General features: G+C 38.3%; 2 protein-coding genes across 2 annotated transcripts in view; one reads left to right on the top strand and one right to left on the bottom strand.

The window, feature by feature from the left end:
- Positions 1-13,496, top strand: part of LOC127579478 (aldehyde dehydrogenase, mitochondrial-like) — a 28,904-nt gene extending 15,408 nt beyond the window's left edge. The window contains exons 7-13 of the mRNA XM_052032312.1: positions 3,706-3,819; positions 5,969-6,071; positions 6,858-7,042; positions 7,785-7,949; positions 10,180-10,337; positions 12,078-12,192; positions 12,849-13,496. Coding sequence (XP_051888272.1) covers positions 3,706-3,819; positions 5,969-6,071; positions 6,858-7,042; positions 7,785-7,949; positions 10,180-10,337; positions 12,078-12,192; positions 12,849-12,881 — 873 coding nt within the window. The 3' untranslated portion in view covers positions 12,882-13,496. The remainder of the gene's footprint in view (positions 1-3,705; positions 3,820-5,968; positions 6,072-6,857; positions 7,043-7,784; positions 7,950-10,179; positions 10,338-12,077; positions 12,193-12,848) is intronic.
- Positions 1-27,591, bottom strand: part of naa25 (N-alpha-acetyltransferase 25, NatB auxiliary subunit) — a 254,605-nt gene that overhangs the window by 61,818 nt on the left and 165,196 nt on the right. The gene's annotated exons all lie outside the window — the stretch shown is intronic.

The raw sequence follows: 27,591 nt of genomic DNA, 5'->3' as shown, positions 1-27,591 counted from the left end.
CATATTTTCTCCAAAAGCTCTTTGTTCCTCTATCCTATTTGGCACCTTTTTAAAGTAATATGTAATCTCTTTATTTTTCTTACCAAAATGTTAAACCTCAAAATTGGTGTTGAAATTCATTTGCCATTTTAATACCCACTCTGCAAGCTTATTAAAGTCTTGTAGCCCTCATCAGTGTTAATTGGTTATATCTTTTTCCTTCTACCAAACATTTATTGAGATCCACAGATCTAGAAATTATTCTTTTGAATCATTAATGTAAATTGTGTGGAATAGTTGGTCAGTGCAGATTTTCCGGAACCCTACTTTCCATTCATTACCACACAAAGAAGCTGCACTGTACCCTTATTCTCATTAAGAAGAACTTGCCTGTGGTCTTGTCACAAACTGGATCAATTGTATCCACTACATCATTGTATATTGGGGAAACAGCAACCACGCTGTCTATCCTTTATTGTATCTTTTGTTCCTACGTGTTTTAGGAAAATTAATGGAATCCTTCATTTAAAAAAAAATCACTTGTGTTTTTAATCTTTCTCATACTAAGCTGTCTGGTTCATAGTCCTCTAGGCTTGTTCTGCCTCTTATCTTATGTTTGCTGTTGCTGTTAGCATTGGCTCAGTTGGATAGCATTCTCGCTTTGAGTCAGATATTTGTGGGCTCAAGTCTACTTCAGAGACTTGAGTGCAGAAATTATTGGCCCTTACTCCACTTTGATGCTGAATAGGTGTTAGAGGTGCTGCCTTCAGATGAAATGTGGAAGCTCACTGTACAATTGGCTGCTGTGTTTCCTACATTACAGCAGTGACTACCTTAAGACAGTCTTTTCGTTGTTTATGGGCTGGGAGACATTCATGGGTTCTGAAAAGTACTGTGTAAATTAAAGTCTTTCTTTTCTATCTGCCAAACCTTTGGCATTATGCATTTTTTCTTACTACTGTGCATTGTCTTTCTTAGTTTACTTTCAAATTGTGTATGCAATGCGTGTGGGAAATGATTTTACCCATTTTGCGTTTGATTAATTTGGTTTAATATTTGTCCTTTTCTATTAAATGCATTCTAATCTTGTCTTTCATTCCTTCCAGATAGTCTTGCCTGGTAAATAATAAAGCAGATAATTACTTAATACTTCTGCCATATAACTATTGCTGTCTGTGATTTTATTCTAATGAACCTTAAATGTCTATCTTCCTATCCTCTTATTTTTATTGGAAGTCCTCTGGAATATTTTTTTCATAATGTTCCATGGTAATTTAATGTAGTAGGTGCTCTTTCCCTTCCTATTTGTTTTTTTTTAAACCTATCCCTTGTTGTACATGACTCCATACCCTCAATATTTTTGCGTCTCACTAGTTTTTGATGTATCACTAGTTTGTTCACGTTTTCTTAAAAGTATGTTATTCTTGGACTCTGATCACTGTTTTAAGTATTTTCAAATGTTCTTCTTGTTCTTCTACTTCATTGTTTTACAATGGTGTACATTACATTTTCCCTAATTTTTATTCTCAGGCCCTTGATTAATATTTCTCCCACTTTGTTTTTACCCTGTGGTCCTTCATATATTTAAGGCAATAACCAAGAATGATAGAAATATTATATTGTGGTAATCATGGCCTGATGTTTTGCCTGAGTTGTTCTTCGTTTTTCTGCTCTGGGTCACTCCAACATCCAGGAAAATGGAGCATATTCAGTCATACTTGTGCCTTACAGGCGACGACCAGTGTTTGGGAGTCATGTGAGCTACAATGTAGAATATCTGAGCTGTACTAATTTCCAGTTAACTTCAACTCTCAGGACAAGCAATCATATAGCAGTAGCATGTCAAAGGAAGGTGGATAGGTGGATTCTACTTTGTTTTGGATTATTCCCCGTTACTTGTGCACATTTTACCTAGTAACTGTTCTGCAATTCAGCTAATGTATCCTCCACTCCACCAACCCATTCATTTTAATATTCTTCCTAATTAAAAAATTGCCAATCTCCATCTTCACACGAAGTTGACCTAGGAAAGCAAATTGCACATTTCTACTGTTACTTGTGTGAAGAAATTGTTTCCTATTTTTATTTATGAATAGCTAACTCTGATTTTTTTTTTAAGAATACTGTGGCCCATTATCTGTATTCTATCATTAGGAGGATCACTTCTCTGTATCTATTCTGTATAATTTATTTTCTAATTTTCAATACTTCTGCTTTCTAAGACTTAACCATCTAAACCCGAGGGATTATCTTCATAATTTAATCCTTTAAACCTGCTTACAAGATTCTTGGCATTTACTAGCCCAGGTCTTGATTTGCCAAGTCTTGATGTTCGCAGTTGTTTGTTCTTTCATTATCTGAGAAACAGTGGATGGAATTCCATTCATCCGTACACAGACCCACATCCGACTCTGTGGAGGGAAAACAATTGATGAAGCTACTGAAGGTGGTAGGGTAAGGATGTTGCTGTGAGGAATTTCTGCAGTGATGTCCTAGGATCAAGGTACTTGACCTCCATTTTGTTGGAAGGATACTAAAAAATATCAAGGACGGTCACCTTCATCTTGCCTCAAATTCATTACTTATAAGGGTAGATGTGGGGATGATTGCAGAATTCCATCTGTAAATAAAGTAACCCATGGCAAGATGCACTATAGTCAGGATAACTTTTAAGTATGAGCTGAGAAGTGAAAAGTAGCATATGCACAAGTACTAGGCAAAGAGCACCTCCAACAAGAGAGTCTGACTATCTACTCTTGACTTTCAATAGCATTATCAATGACAAGCTTAAAAAATAACAGAAAATCATGGAAATACTCAACAGTTCAGGCAGTATCTTTGGAAGAGTTAACATTTCAGATTGAAGATGGCAACCCTGGTGTTGCCCTTTCACAGATATTACTTTGTCCTATCCATCTCTGCCCCCCCCCCCCCCCAACCTTCTCTCCAACATCCAACTAACTTGTTTTTCTCTTTTTTGCAATTCTGATGAAGGATCTTCATGCTAAAATGTTAACTGTTTCTTTCTGCAGATGCTGCCGGACTTGCTGAATGTTTCTAGCATTTTCTATTCCCAAACATTCACTCTTTTCAACAGATTTGTACCTTGATTCAAGTGTATCTGTACCAGCAAAACAGACAAAGGCAGCAGCTGTATGAGAATCTAACAACCTGCAGGTTCTCAGAAGTTGCACATCATTCTAACATTAAAAATGCACCATAATTTCCATCTTTGCTGCTGAATTCAAATCCTAAACTTTCTACCAACAGCACTTTTGAGAGTACTTTTATTGACTTCCCCTGCTACATTTAAGGATTCGTGGATGCATAGTCCAAGGCCCCTTTGTTCATCCACACCACTCAATATCCTGTCATTTACTGTATATTCCCTTGTCATGCTGCACTGCCCCATATGCATTAGTGATAGGCAGGAAGGCTCCATCCCAAAAATAATCAGTGAAAAAGAGAACTTGTTCCTGTTTTAATGCCCATGAGGAGTCTTCCCACTTGCCCTGAAACATTCAGGAAGGTCATCAGAGGATTGGTGAGTACTAATCATGACATAACCACTAAAATTGAGTCCACAGACTAATGGTTTCCTGAATTTTAATTAAGCAAATTCAAAGTAAATGAAGTAGTGAATAACAGTTATTTCTGCTAGACAATTAATAAAACATTTGTTTTTTATTCCTTAATGTCAGTGTCACATTTTCTCTTCATTAACAGGCTGGATTTCCACCAGGAGTAGTGAATATTATTCCTGGTTATGGACCAACAGCAGGAGCAGCTATTGCCTCACATATGGATGTAGATAAAGTTGCATTTACAGGATCCACTGAGGTCAGTTTGGAAACCCCTTAAGATTAATATGGAATTTTAGAAATGGATCATAACAGCGTAAGAAATGTGCTCCTTCAGGCTTCCTGTCATTTGTAAGATCATGACTGGAAAAAAAAATTTTGAGTATCTTGACCACTTCCTTATTCCCCATAACTTCTCCTATCTTGGCCCTTAAGGTATATTTTTACCCGTTTCCTTTTTTATATACCTGTGGAAGCTGTTACTGTCTTTCATATATCTCTTGCCAGTTTATTCTCATTATGTTTTCTCTCAAGTTATTTTCTGCTGGTTTCTATAAAACTCTCAATTCTTAGTCATGTCATCTTAGCAAATATTATAAGACTCTTCTTTTAAATTAATATTCATAGTGAAATTTGAGTGAATAGGTTCCATCACAACATAGAAATCCATAATTGAACTGAACAGATTTTTGTATTAAATACTTGTACATACATAGACTGTAATCAAACACTTGAACAATCATGCAATAACAGCCATGCTGCAAAACACTTTGGAAAATAAATACAAAAGGCCCTGAAACTGGCTAGATGAGCACGGGGTCTTTAAGATTTATGCCATGCTGTTAGCAGCTCTGCACTGTGTGCTAATTAACATGATTAATTTGTGCAGCCAACATGAACAGTACATTTGAGTATCTGCCATCTCAGCTCAAAATTATCAGAAGCTGGTACCATTTAAAATTAACCTGTGCTACTTGAAACTCATCACACATTTTTAAAGGAGTACATGCAGCAAAACCAGGTAAACCACAATTAGTTTGTGCCAGTCTATAAGTCAAGAGAGATTCCTCACCTGCCAACTATTCCCTGATGACTCTAGCAATTTTAATAAATTCTACAAGCACCAAGCATCTCTAGAATTGCAGCTATCATGCTGAAAATAGTTAATCCCCTCAAATCATGCTGGTGTGCTTCTGCTACCATGACTGACAGGGCTTAAACTGAACTATTGACATCCAAATGAATGCATTATAATCGAACTAGCACTACACACTGATACAATATAATGTGTCTGCTTGTGTATTTCTCTTCATATGTCTTTTCATGTGTTAAAGAGACCCTTCAAGGGTTGCACAATAAGTTCTGAGATGGATACTATCCTATAGTTATCCAGAGGTCAATTGGAATATTTTTGAACAAATATTTGCTAGGAGGAAAGAAGGTGATAATTGTAGCTCTTGTATTGCTAAATGTGCAAGATATTTTGGTCTATAACAATGTCACTTGAGCTAGTGAGTCATGATCATCAGCAGCAAAAGTCTTAGAACATAGAAAAACTACAGCACAATTCAGGCCCTTCGGCCCACAAAGCTGTACCGAACATGTCCCTACCCTAGAAATTACTAGGCTTACCCATAGCCCTCTATTTTTCTCAGCTCCATGTACCTATCCAACAGTCTCTTAAAAGACCCTATCGTATCCACCTCCACCACCATTGCTGGCAGCCCATTCCACGCACTCACCACTCTGAGTAAAAAAACTTACCCCTGACATCTCCTCTATACCTGCTCCCCAGCACCTTAGACCTATTATGTCCTCTTGTGGCCACCATTTCAGCCGTGGGGAAAAGCCTCTGACTATCTACCCAATCAATACCTCTCATCTTATATACCTCTATCAGGTTCCCCCCTCATCCTCTGTCGCTCCAAGGAGAAAAGGCCAAGTTCCCTCAACCTACTTTCATAAGGCATGCTCTGCATTCCAGGCAGCATCCTAGTAAATCTCCTCTGCACCCTTTCTATGGCTTCCACATCCTTCCTGCAGTGAGGTGACCACAACTGAGCACAGTACTCCAAGTGGGGTCTGACGAGGGACCTATATAGCTGCAACAATACCTCTTGGCTCCTAAATTCAATTCCCTGATTGATTGAAGGACAATACACCATATGCCACCTTAACCACAGAGTCAACCTGCGCAGCCGCTTTGAGCGTCCTATGGACTCGGACCCCAAGATCCCTCTTTATAGAAATTAATTTTGACTTTGGAGATGATACAACTAAATTTTATCAGATTTACCTTGTTTGTAAATTGTTTCTTCAACAATTATTGTATTTTTAAAAACTCCTTTGAGCAGAAGTTTTTTTTTTAAAGATTGGTTTACAAAAATCTTTTTTGTTATCTCTTGTAGGTTGGCCATCTGATCCAGCAGGCTGCAGGAAAAACTAATTTGAAAAAGGTGACATTGGAGCTGGGTGGGAAAAGTCCTAACATTATACTTTCTGATGCTGATGGTAAGAAATGCTACTGGACTTGCAACTTGAACAGTTTCACCTTGCATTTGATTACATTTGTTTGGTTCTGTGCATGGGAAGGAGGGAAAATAAAACCATATTCAATCTCATTCTGTGATTTCTAGAGTTGAAGCCAAACAAGCTTAAAAGTAAATTTTTGTCTATGCAAAAAGCAAAATAGTGGAAGTCTGAAATAAAGAGGAAAATCCTCAATACTCAGCAGGTCAGCAGCATCTGTGAAAAGAGCAGAGTTAGTGTTTCTAATGAATAGTGCTCAATCTGAAATGTTAACAGAATTTTGGGTGCATGTGTATTTTTAAAAATTTAATGTGTTTTATAAGTGAAAAATTAAGATGAAAAGTTCTTGTTTGCCCATCTAAGAATTTGAGGAGCTGATGCAATTAGTCAGAAGTAAAGATCCATTTTAAAAGGTGATATTTATTCCCCATTTGTGTAATGATTTAGCATTGTGAAGGAAAATTGGAAGTTAATTGATAATTAATCGTGGAAAAAGTCTTCCTGGATTCTGAAAACTACAATCTTTCTTGCATTGTGTGTTTCATTCATTCAGTCAAAAAAAATGACAACTTGTACCTGAACGAACAAGTAATCTGCAAATATATTGGAAGAGAATATTTCATTAAGAATGTTTAACTATATTTCACTTTGTAGTAATTGCTAGATGAGATGAAAAACAGTTAAAGTTGAAAACTAGTTTTTGGCTTTCTTCCCTCCTAGCAAATGCTTATTTAAAAATATTCTAACCTATTTTACTCCATTTTCCAGTGAACTATGCAGTTGAGGAGGCCCATACAGCTCTGTTCTTTAACCAAGGTCAATGTTGCTGTGCTGGATCACGTACTTATGTTCAAGAATCTATCTACAATGAATTTGTAGAGAAGAGTGTGGAAAGAGCAAAGCGTCGTACTGTGGGAAATCCATTTGACTCCAAGAATGAGCAGGGACCACAGGTAGATATATAGGGAAATCAACAACTAGTTTCAAGAATCTGTTGTGTTTTCCTTTTTTTTTATAGAATGAATACATCTTCATAATGCTTCATGCTGTGAAAAGATCATTTACCATTAAACTTCCTGCTGAAAGCCAATATATTACCTCATAGAAGTTAATGACTAAATATGGACCACATCCAGTAGCTACCCTGCATGCCTTGTTCACAGAGGTGTCTGCAATAGCATCACTAACCTCAGCCATGCTGTTGTGTGTATCATTGCCCTTAAGTGTGTTGGTGATGAAGCCATAACTGAGGAATGTATTTATGATAAGGGAAGTCAATGGAATAATTCATGTCTGATGTGGCTGATGGTCATTCATTTGCAAATTGGCAGAATTCTTAATCAGAAAGAAAAGATATCTTAAAAGATTCTTAAGATGCCTTTACTGCTGGAATTGCTAGCTAACTCTTGCCATTTGAATTTGCAAATGAAAATGAGTCATTGGTTAGGGGAAAGAAAAACCTTGCTGTCAAAGGAATTTAACTCCACCTAGAATTGAGGCAAGGAGAGAAAATCCAGGGTAGGAAGTTTTTAAATACAAAAAAAAATCATTGGATTCACTGATATATTTCACTGGGACATACAGAAGTAAATAGTTGTTCGAAATTCTTAACAAACATTTGGTCTTGGCTATTCAAGTTGTTTTATTTACAAGTTCCAATGACCAACAATTAGTACCAATTTATGTTTGTTGTAGGTGGATGAAGAGCAATTCAATAAGATTCTGGGATATATTAGCAGTGGAAAGAAAGAAGGAGCAAAGCTACTCTGTGGTGGTGGAGTGGCAGCAGATCGTGGGTATTTTATCCAGCCAACTGTGTTTGGAGACGTGAAGGATGACATGATTATTGCTAGAGAGGAGGTAAGGTCACACTCCCAGCTCGTAACCAGGAAATTTTAATTAATAAGTGTTGCATTTTCAGTTCTACTTGGTTGCAACATTATTTGGACATGAACTAAAAGACTATTTTCAATTTTATGTATCCTGTCATAATACCCTCGCGCGCACACGCGCGCGCACACACACACACACGCACGCACACAAAATCACCTACATGAGGGAGCACAGTCCCTCTTCAACTCAAGGACACTGGTGTGAGGGGGAAGGGGAGGTGTCATGGGCGAAATGAAATCATATTATTCACATCTCTCCTGGTTCAGATTTCTTCCATATCAGGTGACAAACATGTAATCTGTGTTGGCAGTATTTGGATGAGATGAGTTTGGATGAGATATTAAAACTGAGGCACTTTCTACCTGCTTGTGTTCTTAAAACAAAAAGCTTATGGCACCACTGAAAGAATAGGACTGCCAAACTGTGCAATATTTCTACTTTCTAATTGTCTTTTTACATTCATTTTTGAGATTGGGGTGCTTTAAGGATGGAACTAATAAAATAATTAAGGGGAATTGGTGGATGTGGTGTATTTGTATTTTTGAAAGACTTTCAATAAGGTTCACACAGGAGATTGGTCAATCGGGTCAGAGCACAAGGAGTTGGGGCATTGAGAATTGGTTGTCAGACAGAAAGGGTGGGAATAAACAGAATCTTCTCAAGTTGGCAAGCTGTGGCTAGGGGTGTACTGTAGGGATTAGTTCCTGGGCCCCAGCTATCTGTGATCCATATCAATGACATGGCTCAGGACCAGATGTCATCTTTCCAAGTTTACTAGTACAAAGCCAAATGCAGTTTAGAACAGGAAGGATAAAAAGTGGCTGCAAGGGGATACAGGCAAGCTGGGTGAGTGGGCAGGAATGTGGCAAATGCAATATAATGTGGAAAAATGTGAAGTTATCCACTATAGTGCACATAACAGAAAGGCAGAGTACATTCACATGGACCTATATGTCCTTTGGCACAAGTCATTGAAAGCTATTTGGTGGCAGCAATATATAAAAGTCAGATGGAGGTTGACCTTTACAAGAGAATTTGAGTACAGGAGTAAAGATGTCTTAGTGCAGTTAAATATATAGGGCCTTAGTAAGAACAAACCTGAAGTATTATATACAGCTTTAGTCACCTTGCCTGCAAAAGAATATTGTTGCCACTGGTGCAGTGCAGTGAAGATTCACTAAACTGATCCCAGGGATGGTGAGTTTGCTACATGAGAGAGTGACCAGACTAGGCCTGTAAGAATTAAGAGCTTAAAAGAATAAGAGAAGATCTCATTGAAACAAACTAGATGCAGGTGGATGCTTACCTGACTCAGGAGTCTAGAACCAGAGGTTACAATCTCAGAATAAGAGAGAGGCCATTTAGGACAGATTCTGTGGAGGCTCAGCCATTGAATTCATTCAGAACAGAGTTCAATAGGTTTCTGTGTATTAAGGGAATCAAAAGATACAGGGATAGTGCATGTAAATGGCACTGAGGAAGAAGATCACATGATTTTGATGAATGGTGGAGCAAGATTGAAGGGCCAAGTAGCCTATTCCTTATGTTGTTCATAGTCAGACATCAGTCTGTCAAGGTTCCTAGGTTTATAGTGATTATTGATTTCTCTGTGGCAACAATCTGTGGGCTGGGGAGAGCTGTGCAAGCAATAAAGAGAGGGGGCATATATCAGCTTGCATAATATCCAACAGGTGGTGATGAGAAAGACTGCAGGATCAGTGTGATGTGTCAACATGTGGCATAGGTGCTTCCAGATCCAGTAATGGCCTGCACTCCTCATGCCAGCCATGGTGCAGCCCTGAGCCTACACCTCAACACTGAGCCCTCTATTCTTAGCCCTGGCTCACACCAATCCACACAGGAAGCCTCTCCACACTAAGTTGTTGGGGGGGGGGGGGGGGATGGTGGTGGTGGTGGCACCAGCAGAAGGTAGGAATTCATGTCAAGTTCTGGGCACAGTACTGTGCAGCCCAAGCAGATGTCTATTTTCTTTAAATACAGGGATTCCTATGATTGTTCACACTAGAGGACCAAGAGCAGCATAATGAATTGGTGCTCTGAGGTAGCACTAAGCCAGGTACCAGTGTTTTGGGAGTTAACTGTTTCCTGTCTTAGATTCAAAGTTTCCTGAAAATCTGTAAGATTGAGTCATTACTTTTATTAATGTAAGTTCTAACTTTTTTGTGTTTACTTGGAGATTTTTGGACCAGTGATGCAGATTCTGAAGTTTAAGACACTTGAGGAGGTGATTGAACGAGCAAATGATACCAAATATGGACTTGCAGCAGCAGTTTTCACTAATGATCTCAATAAGGCTAATTACATCTCTCATGGTTTACGTGCAGGAACTGTCTGGTAAGCTTCTCTATATAATCACAATATATCCCACTCTTGACTTCTTTTGGATTCCTTCCTTTTTTTCAAATCAAGTTTATTGTCATATGCACAAGTACATTGTATGCACAGGTGCAATGAAAAACTTATTTGCAGCAGCATCACAAGTACATAGCATTAGAGAGAGAACATTCACAAGAAAAATATATTACTCATTTCTTTTTCCCTGAATGCCAAAGTAAAATACTACCAAGAGCAATTGTTCCTCAAGTAGATGTCTGTTACTCAGTTGTGGCCATGAATGTTAAACGGCTATTTGATAACGAGGTGCTTGACTACTGAATCTTTTCTGATATCTGTGTCTGCTTTTCATTTCAACTTGAAGTCAATGAGACAAGTGCTATTGCCTAGTTCTTCATTTGTTGGTCATGGGAAAGGAGCAGGAGAAGACCAAGTGCCTTTTCCAGCCTGCCATTCAATAAGGCCATAGCTGGTCTAATCTTTGATCTCGGCTTCATTTTTCCAACCGCTACCTGTTGACTCTCCTGTTATCCAAAAATCTATTTATCTTAGCTTTGAATATACTTACTGGCCCACAGTTTTCTGGGGAGAGAATTCCAGAGAAATTCCTTCTCATCTTTTATTTAAGTTGTCTACTACTTGACTCCCCCAGAACAGCAAACAACCTCAATGCCTTTCACCCTGTTAAGACTGCCAGAATCTTGTATGTTTCAATCAGATCACCTCTGACCTTCTAATTTTCAGACAGTATAACACAATCCTGCTCAATTGTTTCTGTTGTCATTGCCAGGAATCAATCTGGTGAATTTTCAGTGCACCACATCCCACCTCCCCCACCCCTGCCAATGATGTGATGGAATGAAAAGATATTTTTCCTGAAAAATTAAAAAACAAAATTAATTGGTTTTCAGATGTATTGCATACTGAACAATCCTTTGTTATAATTAAAGGGAAATGAGACGTTTTCAATTTAGTGGGAGGTATATCTTAAGTAAGGTGACTGAAAATCTGCATGGAACTCTTGGTTGCAATCTCACCAAATACTGTATAGTTGTAGGAAGACTTGCTTTCTACTCTGTCTGCCTTTTATAATATAGGTTCCATTTGCATTCTCAATTACTTGCTGAACCTGCATAGTATGTTTGTATTTCTTGTAAGGGGATATCATGATTACTTTGAGAATGAACCTTTTAATTGTCTCACACCATTTATATAATACTCTGCCTTTCTATTCTTCCCACTAAGTTGAAAATCTCTCATTTCCTTTGACTTATAACAAAGGATTGTTCAGTATGCAATACATTTGAAAACCAATTAATTGTGTTTTCTTAAAAAAAATCTTTCTATTTCATGTGCATTTCATCATATCATCAGGGTGGGGTGTTTTAACCTGTAATTCATAACTTAATGATGCTTATCACTTTCTTGTTCCCTGCCTGGCTTTCTTTTAAGAGAGAGAATATATTTGTTCTTTCCAAAATATTGTGCACAGCTGTTTGGATGGGAAAATTCACTACTTTTCTCAAATTTTTACAGAGCAATATTACACATATTTAATTACCTGGTATGGAAATAATCCACAATATAAATATTCAAGTTTATCTCCATATATTTGTACTTCTGACATCTTCCAACAAAAGTCATTCATTATAAAAGCACCAATAGACAAGACTTGATTTTTTTTTTAAAGTTGATTTCCAAGTTTGTACATCCGTTAACTATCACATTAACTTGCCACAGGATAAACTGCTATGATGTGTTTGGGGCTCAAGCTCCATTTGGTGGATACAAAGCTTCAGGTAGTGGACGGGAACTTGGAGAGGATGGATTGGAAGCGTACACAGAAGTAAAGACGGTGAGTAATGAGCATTAACAATATAACCCTAGATTAGAATTTAATGAATGTTAAAGCAGTTCATTAAATATTTTTGATTTCCTTTTGTATCTCTGCCCAAAATCTTCTGGAATGTGCATGTATACCTTTTTATTCTTGATTATTCAGATCTCAAAAGGTGGCTGCAACTCTCCACTTCCTCAGTCATTTTCAACATGTGAGCCTAGACACTTAACAGCATATTTATACTCAAGTCTGTTTTGTCCCTTTAGTCTCTACAATTACACAGGAAAGCTGATAACAAGGTGCCTACTCTTAGTTTTTCCCATCATCAATTGCAGTTACCTGGACTGCCCCTGCTCTTAATGAAACCAAGACCAGTTATGTTAGCATAGACTAAAAATGAAGCCTGACATTTATCCTAATTGGATAATATGTCATTTTGTCTTAAACACCATGATATTGCTTCTAAATGGTGTTTTCTACTTGTCCATCTTTGCTAGATATTGAAGATAAATACATTATAAGTATTCCTGTCTACTCACTGCAGGACATTTCTATCATTTGTCCTAGTAGCCGCAACTTACAGACTTGGAAGACGGATGCACATGATGGGAAATTGGTTTAAGAATGAATGCTGAGAACATTTTTTCACAAACTGTTTTCTCCTTATTCAGGTGACAACCAAGGTTCTTCAGAAGAATTCCTAAACCTACCTGCCCACTAACTTGTAGGCTTTTTAAGTATGGAATTCAAAAGAGTGCTGCATTTAAATTGATTTAATAAATAACTTTAATCAAAAGCCTGATTTATATAATCATCACATTAATTTTGAACTTGGTCAATATAATCTTTTTCCTAAGCTGGAAAAAAACACATGACATGGAATTTCTTCAAATGTCTGGTAATGAGCTTCAATTATACTTGTAGATATTATTTCGTGTGGGGAATAAAGGAATTAAATATAGTGGATGATGGATGCAAGTCAGGACATCTTTATTGAAATTTGATTTGGTTTGATAGGATTACTGTCAAATTTAAAATACTTGTCTGCTTGATCATTAAAGAAAACAGCATAATTTTTTTCTCTTTAAATCATTGAAAATAATTGTAAGAATTCCATCCATATTTCATAAGGATAATAGATTTCTCATTAACTACAGGTACACCATACATATCACAAGTCATGACAAGATTGAATGCACATTTTTACTTTAATACTAACTAAATTTCTGTAATGATCAGTAAACCTTTTTGGAAATTTAGTTTAGGATTGAATATTAGAATCACTGTACAGCATCCAATAAAGAGAATTTATTTGCTAATTTATTGACTTATTATTCCGAGTTAATATGCTCCAGTGACATATCTTTTATTCTGTTGATTTATCCTCTCTTGCCACTACAGAGGATGAATCATTGGGATCCTCCATTGTGGGTTTATAACACTCACTTCTAAGTCAGATTGTGTATTGAAGTCCCACTTCAGAACTGTGATCTAGACTGGCACCCAAGTTTAGTAAAAAGGGAATATTATCCTGGCTTGCTTGTGAGCTGATAAGACCTTTATTAGTCGCATGTACATCGAAACACAGAGTGAAATGCATCTTTTGCATAGTGTTCTGGGGGCAGCCCACAAGTGTCACCACACTTCTGGCGCCAACATAGCATGCCCACAACTTCCTAACCCGTACATATTTGGAATGTGGGAGGAAACCGGAGCACCCGGAGGAAACCCATGCAGATGCAGGGAGAATGTACAGACAGGGGCCGGAATTGAACCCAGGTCGCTGGTGCTGTAATAGTGTTGCACTAAATGCTACACTACCATGCCTGCCCAACAAGGATGGCATATTCATGCTTACAAACATTTTTAAAAAAAGATTTAAAGACCAAGGGAATTCTCTCCAGTCTCCTGGCCAATATTTTTTTTGACCAAGATCACAAATCTGATCCATTATCATTTCACTGTTTATGGGACCCTGCTGTGTGAAAATTAGCTGCCATGTTCCTACAAGAGTGACTATACTTCAAAGAACTAGTACTTCAATGGCTGTAAAGTACTTCAGAATGTTTTGAAGTTGTGAAAAGTGAGTTGGGTTCAAGTGACTGAGTTATTATTTAGCTATCTTTCAAAACTCAGAGCACTCAAATTGCAGCCAGCAGCACTTTGGATGCAATTGAGACTTGCTGCTCCAGCAAGAAATCTCAAATTAGTAGGGTGCTTTGTAAAGCAAATTCAAGACTACTTGAGTTGTATTCCAAATGGTGTCATTTTGTGTGATATCAAATCTGGTAGTGTTGTTGATAAGGAGGAGGATAGTTATAGGCTACATGATGATATTGATCAGTTGGTAAGATGGGCAGAGGAATAGCAGATGAAATATCCTGATATGTACGATGTGATGCATTTGGGAGGATAAATAAGGATAATACACCATGAATGGTAGGGTCTTAGGAACTACTGAGGAACAGAGGGACCTCTGTATGCAAATCCAAGGATCCCTGAAGGCAACATGAGTAGATAAGGTGGTGACAAAACCATATGGTATACTTGCTTTCATTAACTGGGGCAATGAATATAACCATGGGAACTTATGGCACAACTTTATAAAACATTGGTTCAGCCACAGCTGAAGTACTGTGTATAGCTCAGGTTACAACATTATAGGAAGGGATTGATTGCACTGGAAAGGCAATAGAGAAGATCCACCAGGATGTTGCCTGGGTGGAACATTTCAGTTCTGAGGAGACTGGATAGGCTGGGTTTGTTTTCCTTGGAGTTGAGGGGGGACCTGCTAAGAGTATGCAAAATTATGAAGGGCGTGGATAGGATAGGTTGTAGGAAATTTTTCCCCATAGCTGAGGTGTCTAAAACTAGAGGTCAGAGGTTTAAGGTAAGAGGCAGTAAGTTTAAAGGGAACTGGAGGAGTATGCACCCAGAGGGTGATTAGAATCTGGAATATGCTACCTGAGTTGAGTTGTGGAGGCAGGCACAGGAAATATTTAAGAAGGATGTAGACAAGCACTTGAATTGCCAGTGCATAGAAGACTACAGACCAAATACTGGTAAATGGGTTTGGTATAGATCGATACTTGACACTCTGCATGGATGTGGTGGGCTTAGGGGCCTGTTTCTGTGGTGAAAAATCTGATTCTAAGTTGTATGAGGCTGCCTCCTCTGTGGATTTTGCACTACCATATCAAGGCATGCACAATTGCAAAATGCCAGTACAGCACAGCAAAAGCAACTATAAATGCATCTAAAATTGCTCCAGTATCCAAAGAAATGTTCATGTGGACCATATAGTCTCTGATAGAATCCTCTGCATTGTTAACTTTCTTTGGGAAATGTTCCATGTATCATTAGACATTTCCTTAAGCAAAGGAGAAATGTTCCAACCTGCAATGATGTGAAAACCTGCTGCTCCTTAAATTTTGAAGAAAAATTTGAGTTGCCGATAGTTCGTAAGAGTAACCACTATTCTTGCTCCAATGTACAGTAAAGGGCACGTAATCTCTTCATGGGCTTATTGATTTGTAATTAGCTCTAGATGAAGTATGGGATAACCTTCCTTTTCTGAATGTTTATTTTCTCCTTGCATGATTACTAGGTTACATGTCAAGTACATTATGTGTTAACTCGTGTTTCATGGGATGGTAATGTGTCACAAAGATCTGTGGTGCATCCATCTGATTATCAAGAGTTTGGATCTTGCAAAAAAGGCCAAGAACCATGCATTTCAGCAAGGGTCAATAGTGCAAAGCAATTTCAGTAGCAGAACTAAAAATGTAGCTGTAAAGAGATATGCAATCTCAATAAGCAAATAATGTTGTAGCAGTTAGTGAGGTCACAGGAAAAGGTTTACTTACATTATCCCAAAGGGTTTTTGGGTATGCCTCTGTTTGAAGCCACAAACAAAGCAGTCTGTAAAATACTCTCCTAAGTTTTAAATATATTTAAATAACCAATTTCTTTTTGTAACAAGCCTGATTACACTTGCTACTAAAGAGGAATTGATAATAGAAACTAAAACAATATTAATTTCAAAAGCTAAAGCTTTCTCTAATAGTGAATTCCCATCATGACCTGTCATTGTGCTCTTGTAAAGTAGGAGTCGCATCAATCTGAATAGAGATCCCCAAAAGTTGTTTAGAAATAAATTACAGTCTTTTAATTGAACTTTTTTTTTACAAGTGCAGATGCTGGAAACACTCAACAGATTAACCAGCAGCTATGGATAAAAGATTCCAAGACTCCTCATCAAAACTGATTTTTTCCAATGAAGGGTCTTTGTCCTGAAACATTAACTGTTTCAAACCACTGACTCTGCCTGACTACTGAATGTTACCAGCATCTTCTATTTTTATTGCTTTATTTTCCTTTTAAAATACTATATGCCAAAGGTATGCAGAGAGGGGATTCGCCCCATTACAGGAAAGATGCGGAGGCTTTGGAAAGGGTGCAGGAGAGGTTTACCAGAATGCTGCCTGGATTAAAGGGCAAGAGCTAATAAGGAGAGGTTGGATAAGGTTGCTTTGTTTTCTCTGGAGCGTCAGAGGCTGAGGGGGAATCTGATAGAAGTTTATAAAATTGAGAGGCAGAGATAGGGCAGACAGTCAGAATCTTTTTCCCAGAGTAGAAATGTCAAGTACCAGAGGACATGCATTTAAGGTGAGAGGGGGAAGGTTTAAAGGAGATGTGTGTGGCAAGTTTTTTTACCCAGAGAGTGATAGGTTCCTGGAACAGGCTGCCAGGGGTAGTAGTGGAAGCAGATACACTAGTGGCATTTAAGAGGCTGTTAGACACCTGCATATGCAAGGAATGGAGGGATATGGATCATGTGTAGGCAAAAGAGATTTAGTTTAATTCGGCATTGTGTTCGGTGCAGACATCGTGGACCGCAGGGCCTGTTCATGTGCTGTATCGTTCTATAGATTGGAAAATGGGGAGCATATTACATGTATGGTAGACCTGTAAAATGCTGGGCAAGTTTGGTTTACTAGTCTGATAACATAATATACATACAGTAAACATTGACAATGATAGGAAATATTCAACAAGCCAGTGAGAGTGAAACAGAGGGGTCTTCAATCTGAAATATTAATTCTAATTCCACAAGTGTTGCTTGACATGCTGAATATTTTTAACACTATTTCACTTCAGACTTCCAGCATCTTATTTTTGTATTAAGTATTAGAGAATCAAGATTTTCATGCATATTGTTGATTAATTGTAGATGGATATAATTATTCCAACAGTTCCACTGTGCATGGATATTTTCTTCAAAAAAGGGAGTGTACTGCTCTGCATTTCTTTGCGATATGATCTATGGTTGATTGCAATTTCTTTGGAAGCCCCCATTGAGAACTATAGCTGAAGCTTGGTCCAGAGGCATAATGAATTTCCTTAGGTTTGGCAAGCACTTCAATGGGTTTGCAATCAGGCTAGGTATGTATTGAACAGAATAACTTATGATCTCCTGAAGATGAGGCATGTTCTGGCTCAGCTGGGATTTACAGGGTAACAGCAGGATGGTTAACAATCAGCAGCAATGTAAACGTTTTTGATAACGTTTGCTTTGATATATTAGTACAGATATTATCTTGTGCCTCTAAAATAGAAGAGGAGTCTTATAACTATTTACAATATTTGGGGACAAGTCAGGACAATGGGAGTAGTGTGTCAGAGTACCTTTTAAAGGAGAAACTGAAGATGCTGGAGATGGGTCAGAAAGAATCTGGAGAGAGAACGAGTCAACATTTGGCCTGGGAGGCAGGACCAGCATGTGGGGGTGGGAGAGAGGTGGTACGGAATGGAGGGATACGGTGATTGATTTAGACGAGGAAAGACGGGAGGCTCCAGCGGTGCCGCATAAACGCTGGTCTGGACTGATTGGCTGAATTACCTATGTTGTCTTTCCCACATAATGGTACATATATTTCAAGACAAATGCGACGAGCTGATAAAGACTGAATCCTTTTTGCAATAAATGATGTATAAAACTGCAAATCTGGAAATCTAAAATTGTATATAAAAAGATTTATTAAACAAACTTTAAGTTTTATTAAGCAAAAATCGGATGGATGCTGAGCAGTCTGTTATTTCAGATTTCCAGCATCCACCCGATGTTTTTTTTTCACTCGGCGTTTTCAAAGCAGTCAATGCAACAGGCAATCCACCTCCCGCAGCCCCTGAGCAGCGCGCTTCTCCGGACCGAGGGCGACCATTTCAGTTTTACCGGGATTAGGAGCCAAGCGAATTCGGGAACTGGAATAGAAATACCCAAAAACTACCTAGAATGGGTGTGGGATTGGATGGAAGAAGCTTCTCAGCGCCGGTGGTTTGTCAAAATACGGACCATCTTTTTAAATAAATCGTGCATGTTTGTCAAAATGGAGGAAAAACTATCAATGTACACAAGAGCCACAGGGAATCCTTTCACCTGGATTTAAACATTCAGGTAAATTACCTCAGCATAGGTCGTTAAAGAAGGGACAGTTTCTCCGATTTTACGATTAACTGGAGGAAAGTTAGCTTTTTTTCGGATTGCAGAGCAAATCCAAGAATAACGAAAAATAACAGAATTATCCTGAAACGAGCAGCCGAGGCCTCCGAATCTAAAACCAGGGGGAAAAAAGATAGGAATACTTCCAGGATAAGCAGTCAATGGGCGAATGAATTATCCCTGGAAGCAGAATGGGGGGATTAATTATTTCAAGTTAAATAAAGAGGAAATATTCCAGGGGTAACCAACTAATTTGGGGTAGAAAACGGCCCAGGAAAAGAAGGGGAATAAACGGAGCAGAGAAAATCAGCGGAGCACTGACCAGGGAAAGGGAAGATGGAACAGTGCTGTACTGGACGGTACAACTAGAATCCATCCAATACTGCGCAAGAGGAGGCCAAGCGCGGTCTGAAGAATCCAAAGATTTAGAAGGGGGGAAAAAGTACAGAAATAATTTTAATTCATTCGAGTGAAAGGCTAGAGTTTGATGTGATAGAAACAGATCACTTATCAGCATTTGCCATCTATAAGAAAGGCGCAGTTCGGAATAAATGCAACCAGATCTTTGGCCCATCCCAAACAAAAGTGAGAATGTTGTTGGGCAAATGCTTACACAGCATATTTTATAAAGCAAACTGCGGACAGAGTACTTTTTAAGAGATATCCTGGATAAATATTGTACTTAAGAGTCGGAAAGGAGCACCTGACTCTTTAAGATTTTGGATAACGAAAAACTTTCCGGAAGAATTTATATTTAAAAAAAAGCCCGTGGAAGAGTGGAGAGTGGGATTTCTCAAACTGATTGTCAATAGTTCCCGAAAACGTTTTAATCCAAGGGATTTCGCCCGCGAATTGACTCAAAATAGGCTTCAGATAAGGTCTCCATCCCATCATTGCCTTCAATGGGCTGCACTTCATCCATCACCACTGCCAAATCTGCACGCAAGCACCCGGATATCCAAATCAATGGTAAGATTTATTTTGCAAAACAAAACAATGCAAAGACAGAAATCACAGTCAATTTCGCTCCTATAAAAAGTTCGTGGTTTCAAATAGGAAGCCGCCTAATTGACTCAAAAATGCAAAAGAGAATCTCTAATGTCAGAGGATGAGACGGCGATGTTCTATGACAAACACATGAGACTGCAGATGCTGGAATTTGGAGCGAAAAAAATCGCTGGAGGAACTCGGCGGGCCAGGCGGTATCTGTGGAGGGAAATAGATGAAGGGTCTCGACCCGAATCGTCGACTGTCCATTTCCCTCCACAGATGCTGCCTGACCCGCTGAGTTTCTCCAGCTGTCTGTTTTTTTGTGTTATCTGGCAGCTTTTCCCATAGGTTCTTTGCATCGGATGCCCGTTGCTTAAGAGCAACCTGCAGCACCGTCCCCTGGTCCTTGAGAGCACTAGTTTGCAACAATTAGCACCGGATCGTTCCTTCGGCTGGAAAATTAGCAAATTTCGGGTGGGCTCTGATGAAATTGATGACCTTCCTGTTGCATATGGTATCTGTTTCAATATGTGCCCAGGGAATAACCCTTATGAGCACAAAATTCTTTGTTTTTTTTTTCTGTTCCCTAATCAGCACCACATTCATAAAGTTACATTCCTATTTCAATGTTTTAAACCTCTTGCTTTGTGTGCAGCAGTTCCGATGAACTGGGTTCAATCCTGAACTCCAGTGCTCTCACTGTGGAGTTTGCACGTTCTCTCTGTGAATGCATGGGATTCTCCCGGTTACTCCGATTTCCTCCCACTTCCCAAAGACGTGGGTAGGTAGGTTATTTGACCGCTATAAATTGATGAGAATGTGGGGAAAATAAAATGGGATTAGTATAAATGGGTGCTTGATGGTCAGCCTGTTACCATGTCATATAACTCTATGCAAAATGTTTTATAAACAGCACAAATGTATATTGCTTTAACTTCTACATTCAATAATTACATCAAAAATTCAATTACATTAATTTAATTATGGTGTCTCTAAATGTTCACTTATTTCATTCTGCATTAAGGGGTCTAATGGTCTATGCATAGCCAATGTAATTTCCTAATTAATTGTTTTCCCTTTCATTCAGCAAAGATTATTACATTTGTCACTCTCCAATCTTTCATTGTAATTCCCTCAGGTACAACTAAAAGCTCACTTTGCAAAGCAATGTATATCACAAGATTGATAAAGATGATGTAGACTATTTAGTTTATCCTAATAATGGATCAGATTCTGAATACAAAGCAAAGTGAGTGAGTGATGTGAAAGTGGAACACATATAAAGTGACTATAGCTTAATTAGGTTAAGATTTAAATAGTTAAAGAAAAAAGCAATGGTTTTAAAAGTTTTGTGCTGACCAGTCCAATTCATACAAGACCCCCTATGATGCCCGGATCATTCCATGAATTATCCCCTCTTCAATACATGTAGCTGTCTATTGCCATTTTGACACCGTAATTCTGTGATTCTCTCTTCTTCTGATTTAATTTTTAGTGATTGAGCCCAGCACTCTGACTGCTGTACATAGTGACACACCCTCCTCCATTATCTCAGTAACACAATCTTCGAGATATAAGACGTCTGATGCCCTTCAAGTCACTGGCATTAGGAAATATGGGCGGTGTCATTCAGCAGTCAGTGATCTTGGAGAACGAAGCAGAATGTTTAATGAGATGTGGCACCCGGCTTCAAATTGTGGTAAGGACAAATCAAGTTTGCTCAAGAGAAGCCAATCTGCCAAAGGTTACAACTCAGAGCATGGATTCTGTTCATATTCCAAGATGACAACAGCTCGGGGAATTGGGAATAGTTCCAAACAGGATGAAAAGAAGATGGAAGTTAGACCACACCTTGAGCCAGGTATTTATTTAAATGCAATGAGAAGTGAAACAAGTATAGCAAGATGCAGGAAGATAAGGGCTATTATAAACTATCCCTAATGTAGGTTAGTGGTAAGAGCATCAGGGTGGAGTTAATGTGAGAATGAATAGATTACAGGGAGAGCAGGATGGATGGGATTGCTCTGAGAGCCGGCATAGACCCAGTAGGACAAATGACCTCTTTCTATGTCATAAAATATGAAAATGAAAATTTAACATGAATATACTTTAATGAGTTAGGAAATATTACATTTTATAATCTGTCCTCTGCTTTTCTTTAGCAGTTCTCTTTAGCATTTCCTCCCTCTCCTGAAGATGATAACTTATATTGGAATATAACTTCCTAGTGCCAGTGGACCTCTACTGCTTTAACCAATCCAACCTTCTTTGACTTAACATTAATGAGAGCAACATATCCGAACTCAAATTTCTTCCTATAAAACATCCACTTAGACGTACTCCCTGCAAGGGTCACTGAATAGTAACTATTTGGAATGCTGATTGATTTCCATTCTCCTAATCCAAGAATACTGATACCGGTCATATCAGTCCCATCACCATTTTGGTCAAGGACAACTAACTCAGCTCAGGCTAGGTACTGAACCATAGATTTTCTGGTCTGTGTAATTCAGTATCTCACCAAAGGGTATACTTAACATTGATCTTTATCCTTTGTTATATTCTGCCAAAACTTGTTAAGGTTACTTCAAAATTTGTGAAATGCATTAATCCAGACAATTTACAAAGAAGGTTTTATTTGCTGTGGCACGTCTATAAGTGGACTTTTGTTATTGGCTCATTTTCACTACAAATTAGATTACAACAATTTTAAATTTGTTTTATATAATATTCTTACTGACAGAGAGAAGAAGCTTCCAATCCTTCATTCTGCACTCAACCTATACCCAGAAATGTAAATGCAGAAGGGCAACATTAGATTTACCACAGCATTTAGCTACTATTCCCCATTCCATTAAAGCAATTTAATGTTATGGATAACAAGAAATGACATAATTCGATCAAACACAGAAACCTGAATATTGTTTTTCATCCCTTCTTTCTTGATAATGCTAGAGTTATACCAAGAAATAGACACAGATGAAACAGAAAATATGGGGGCAAAATTGTGATAACATTATGTTAACTCATGTGAAAGAAATAACAACAGTAAAATTCTATACTTGCTCACTTTTTGATGCCAGACAATTATAATGTTCCTTTTTCTGTTTCAGAACAGCTGGATTCACTTAGCAAGAAATAAGTCTAATTCCAACCAGCTGATGAGGACCCATCTAAACTGGTGGATCAGAGTAACCTGATTTTTCTCCTTTCAAAACCATCATGAGTTTTATGACCTAATACCAGTTCCTTCTTCTGCTTATCTTGTGGCAGGCCAGCTCTCCTCTAACAATCTATACTTGACAACATCCCAACTTAAGCTTTTCTAGGAAGTCCTTTACTGATAATATTTCTTGTCATGGAAAAAGATCAGGATAACACCTCAAAATCCAGAATGACGGTACTTGTGGAATCTTGCGTTCTAGTACCAAAAGAAGATTGCATTCATAAGTTACTGTGATTATTTCCATTTGGAAGAAAGGTCAAAATACTGACTTGTTTGGAACTATTGGAAAACTGTACATATCCACACACAATCTATCAATCCCTAAGGCTATATAACTATTGATGACAAGGATATACATGGAGGTATTCAGTTTCATTCATATAAAAGATGCAAGCACATAAGTACTTATAGACTTATGGCCAAGGCAAATAAAAATTATTCTAGAACATAGAGTCTGTGAAATACTCTCAGATGTTAATTGAAGTTTCCCATATTTTTGGTAAATTATTATGGTCTATGTAAGTTCAGTATTTTGTAGATTCCGGTTTGTTTATTTCCTGCATCTACCACACTGTGGACTATGTTTTATACCATATGTAATATATTTGAAAGTGTGCATAACCCTTTGTGCAAAGCACATGCTTCTTCAATGGGTCCTGTTTTCCTATTGGAAATTCTTTCAAACTAAATACTAATCTATAAACCACTATAGAAGATATCAAATCATATAAAAGGCTGTTGAGTGACGTCAGATACAGCACTTCCAATACACGAATGTAAGTTAACATGCCAAATAGAGTCACTTCACACATTCCTGTTCTTACATCATGAAGAGTTCTTCACTGTCATAAGCTTCTACCTATATGCTGCAAAAGGGTTATCTTCCAAATGAAGCTTTTTGGTGAGGCTTCAATAGTGAAAGTAAAAGATTCCATGATAATATTGCAAAGTAAAGCAGCAGAGTTATCCTCATTGTCCTAGTCAATGTTTATTCCTTAACTAAATCTATTAAAATAGATTATCTGGCAATTGTGGGAACTCACTGCTGCATGTGCAACAATACAACATTGACCATTTATTAGAAAGTACTTTGTTGATTGTAATGTACTTTGGGATGCCTTGAAGTTGTGAATTGGAAGTTCTTTCCTTTAGTGCAGGAGGGTGTAAATTGTGAAACTGGAAGTGATCATCAGGGTAGCCAGCCTTTTGCCACTATAATGTCAAAACCAGCAAAGTTTGTTTATCTGTGAACAGTAACGTCAAATCCCAAAGAAATAACAACTAAGTGTAGGGGAACCACATTAATTTAAGGAAGCACATAATATGGAAAAGAGAACAATGAGTGAATGTAAATTAAACTAGATGTTTCCAGGGAGATAGACTGGAGAAGAATTATAAGGCAATGTGTCACAATATAGGCACCTTTGTGTTTGTAATGGCAGCCAGCTCCAGAGTAACACTGGCCAAGGATTGCACTGCATTCCTCAAAGCTATGAAAACGTAGGGAGATTTAGAACAGAGAGGGAAGAAAATACAACTGCAACAGCAATCTTGCTTATTTGGTTTGTGTGTTTATGTGGCCCAACTGCATGAAAGGTCAGTGCCATGTATAAATAGCTGTGTTCCCTGGCTTTGTGCCATCTGGTGCAGACTTTCTACAGATTTGCAGGAAGCTGAGAGGCATCAACAACATGTCACAGGATCTTACACTTTCAATTCCTTCCCTACTGCAGCAATGGCCAGTTTGTGTGCATTAACATGTTCTATTCAAGCCCAGTTTCCAGAGTATTTTTTGCTCTGATCTCAAAGCATCTCGTGTATATTCAAAAACAACAAAGACAAATTCAAAGCTTAAGGTGGCTACAGAGTAATCAAGGCATCCTTTTCAGCTTAAGACTGTATATCAAACAAAATGTAATACTCAAACAGATTCTTACATGTTTCATTCTATCTCTTATGCTGACTTGGAGTCAAAATGTAGATAAACAAAACATCACGATTGATGTATTTCAAATAAACACTGAACACATCAAATGAATCAACTTTTTATGTGTCAGATTCCATTGAAAGCACTGTTACATCTTTAACAATAAATAGTCACAAAATATTTTTCATGTGTTCTACATAGCCATCCCATTTTATGATGTCCTATTACAAATTTCTGTCATTTCAATATAATTATTAAAATGCACCTATTCCATCCAACTATCAAGCTAGCAATAGATCTGGGATTCATCTGATGGATTACTTTCTCTAAACCTTGTGTGAGGTATAGTAAGGTTGTACTGTAAATTAATTATTGGACAAGCATCTGGTCTGGACCATTCATCCAAAGACAAGAGTTCAAATGAAAGCATGGCAGCTGGGAAATTTAAATTCAAGTATTCAAATAAACATCAAATAAAGTTAGAATCAAGAACGGTGACAAAGAAACTACCAATCTGGTTCACTAATGCTCTCCAGGAAAAGAAATCTTTTTTTTACCTGGTCCAGCCTGTACTTCATAACAAATCCACATTCTGTATTCTGGAGTGATCCAGCAAGCCACTCAGTTCAGAGAGAAAATGGGATGGACAATAATTGTTGGCCTTGCCTGGGATATGCATATCCTATGGACAAATAAAAAATTCAACAATTTTGACAGACAAACATCAAGCGATGCAACCATACACTGATGATAACTGTCAGCAGAAAATGAGCTACTTAATCACTGTTGCTCCCAAATATGATGTAGTGAAGGAATCAGAATATTCCAGCAATAACTGATTATAGATTCTCACTTTACAATAATTACCACATTACAAAGGAATATAGAATGGTCTTTTAAGGACCAAAGGTATGTAACCAAATTAGATTGCCTTGGCTTTGTTTGCCATGTGCTAAAATAATTTCAGGAAAAGGACCACAACTTGAAGGCTGCCAATAAGGAAATAAAAATTTGGAACTACAAAAGTTTCAATTTTACCAATGATTCTGTATTGATACAGATGCATTTGTATATAGTGGCCAAATGAGCTGTTTGTTTTAAAGATATGTTACATACTTATAATGCTTGTCACAATGGCAAAGGAAAGCTAATGTAGTAATAGATTCTGCTAATAATGTTCATTATTTGAGAGCAAGAAGGAAGGTGTGCACTACCTTTTTTACTTATTCACTTTTCAGGATTTAGGCAATACTGGCGAGGATAGCATTTATTGACTTTCCCTAATTGCCATTGACAATGTGGCAATATTCTGCTTCTTGAATCACTAATAGATGAAGGTACTCTTTCAATGCTGTTGAGGAGGGAGTTCCATGATTTAGTTCCAGTGATGCTGAAGGAATAGCAATAAATTTCCATGTCTAAGAATGGTGAATGTCCAAGAATGGTGAATGATATGGAGGGGAACGTACAAGTCAGAATCAGAATTATTATCACTGACGTATGACATGAAATATGTTGTTTTGCGGCAGCAGTACAGTGCAAAGACATCAAATTAACATAAGTTACAAAAATAAATAAATAGTGCAAAAAAAAAGGAATAACGAGGTAGTGTTCATGGACCATTCAGAAATCTGATGGCGGAGTGGAAGAAGCTATTTCTGAATCATTGAGTGTGGGTTTTTAGGCTCCTGTACCTCCTCCCTAATGGTAGTAATGAGAAGAGGGCATGTCCTGGATGATGAGGGTCCTTAGTGATGGATGCCTCCTTCCTGAGGCACCACCTCCTGAAGATGTCCTCGATGGTGGGGTGGGTTGTGCCCATGATGGACCTGGCTGAGTCTACAACCCTCTGCAGTCTCTTGCGATCCTGCGCATTGGAACCTCCCTACCAGGCTGTGATGCAACCAGTCAGAATGCTCTCCACCGCACATCTATAGAAATTTGCAAGTCTTTGGTGACATACCAAATCTCCTCAAACTCATAATGAAGTAGAACCACTGGTATGCCTTCTTCATGATTGCATCAATGTGTTGGGCCCAGGATAGATCCTCTGAGATGTTGATGCCCAGGAACTTGAAGCTACTCACTCTTTCCACCACTGACCCCCCCCAATGAGCACTGATGTGTGTGTTCTCCCGACTTCCTCTTCCTGAAGTCCACAATCAATTCCTCGGTCTTGCTGACATTGAGTGCAAGGCTGTTGTTGTGACACTATTCAACCAGCCGATCTATCTCACTCCTGTATGTCTCCTCATCACCATCTGAGATTCTACCAAAAATAGTGATGTAATCGGTGAATTTATAGGTGGCGTTTTGAGCTGTGCCAAGCCACACAGTCATGAGTGCAGAGAGAGTAGAGCGGGGGGCTAAGCATGCATCCTTGAGGTGTGCCTGTGTTGATGGTCAGCGAGGAGGAGATGTTATTACTGATCCACACCAACTATAGTCTCCCGATAAAGAAGTCAAGGATCCAGTTGCAGTGGGAGGTACAGAGGCCCAGGTTGTGAAGCTTGGTGATTAGTACTGAGGGAATGATGGTGTTGAATGCTGAGTTGTAATATATAAACAGCAGCCTAATGTATGTTTTGCGGTTGTCTAGGTGCTCCAAGCAGAGTGGGGAGCCAGTGATATTGCGTCTGCTGTAGACCTGTTGTGGTGGTTGGAGAATTGCAGCGGGTCCAGGTCCTTGCTCAGACAGGAGTTAATTCTAGCCATAACCAACCTCTTGAAGCACTTCATTACAGTAGATGTGAGTGCCACCAGGCGATA

The sequence above is a fragment of the Pristis pectinata genome, chromosome 17, assembly GCF_009764475.1.
Source record: "Pristis pectinata isolate sPriPec2 chromosome 17, sPriPec2.1.pri, whole genome shotgun sequence".
Taxonomy (NCBI): Eukaryota; Metazoa; Chordata; class Chondrichthyes; order Rhinopristiformes; family Pristidae; genus Pristis; species Pristis pectinata.
Note: the sequence above shows the minus strand (reverse complement) of the source record. Positions and strands in the feature narration are given on the sequence as shown.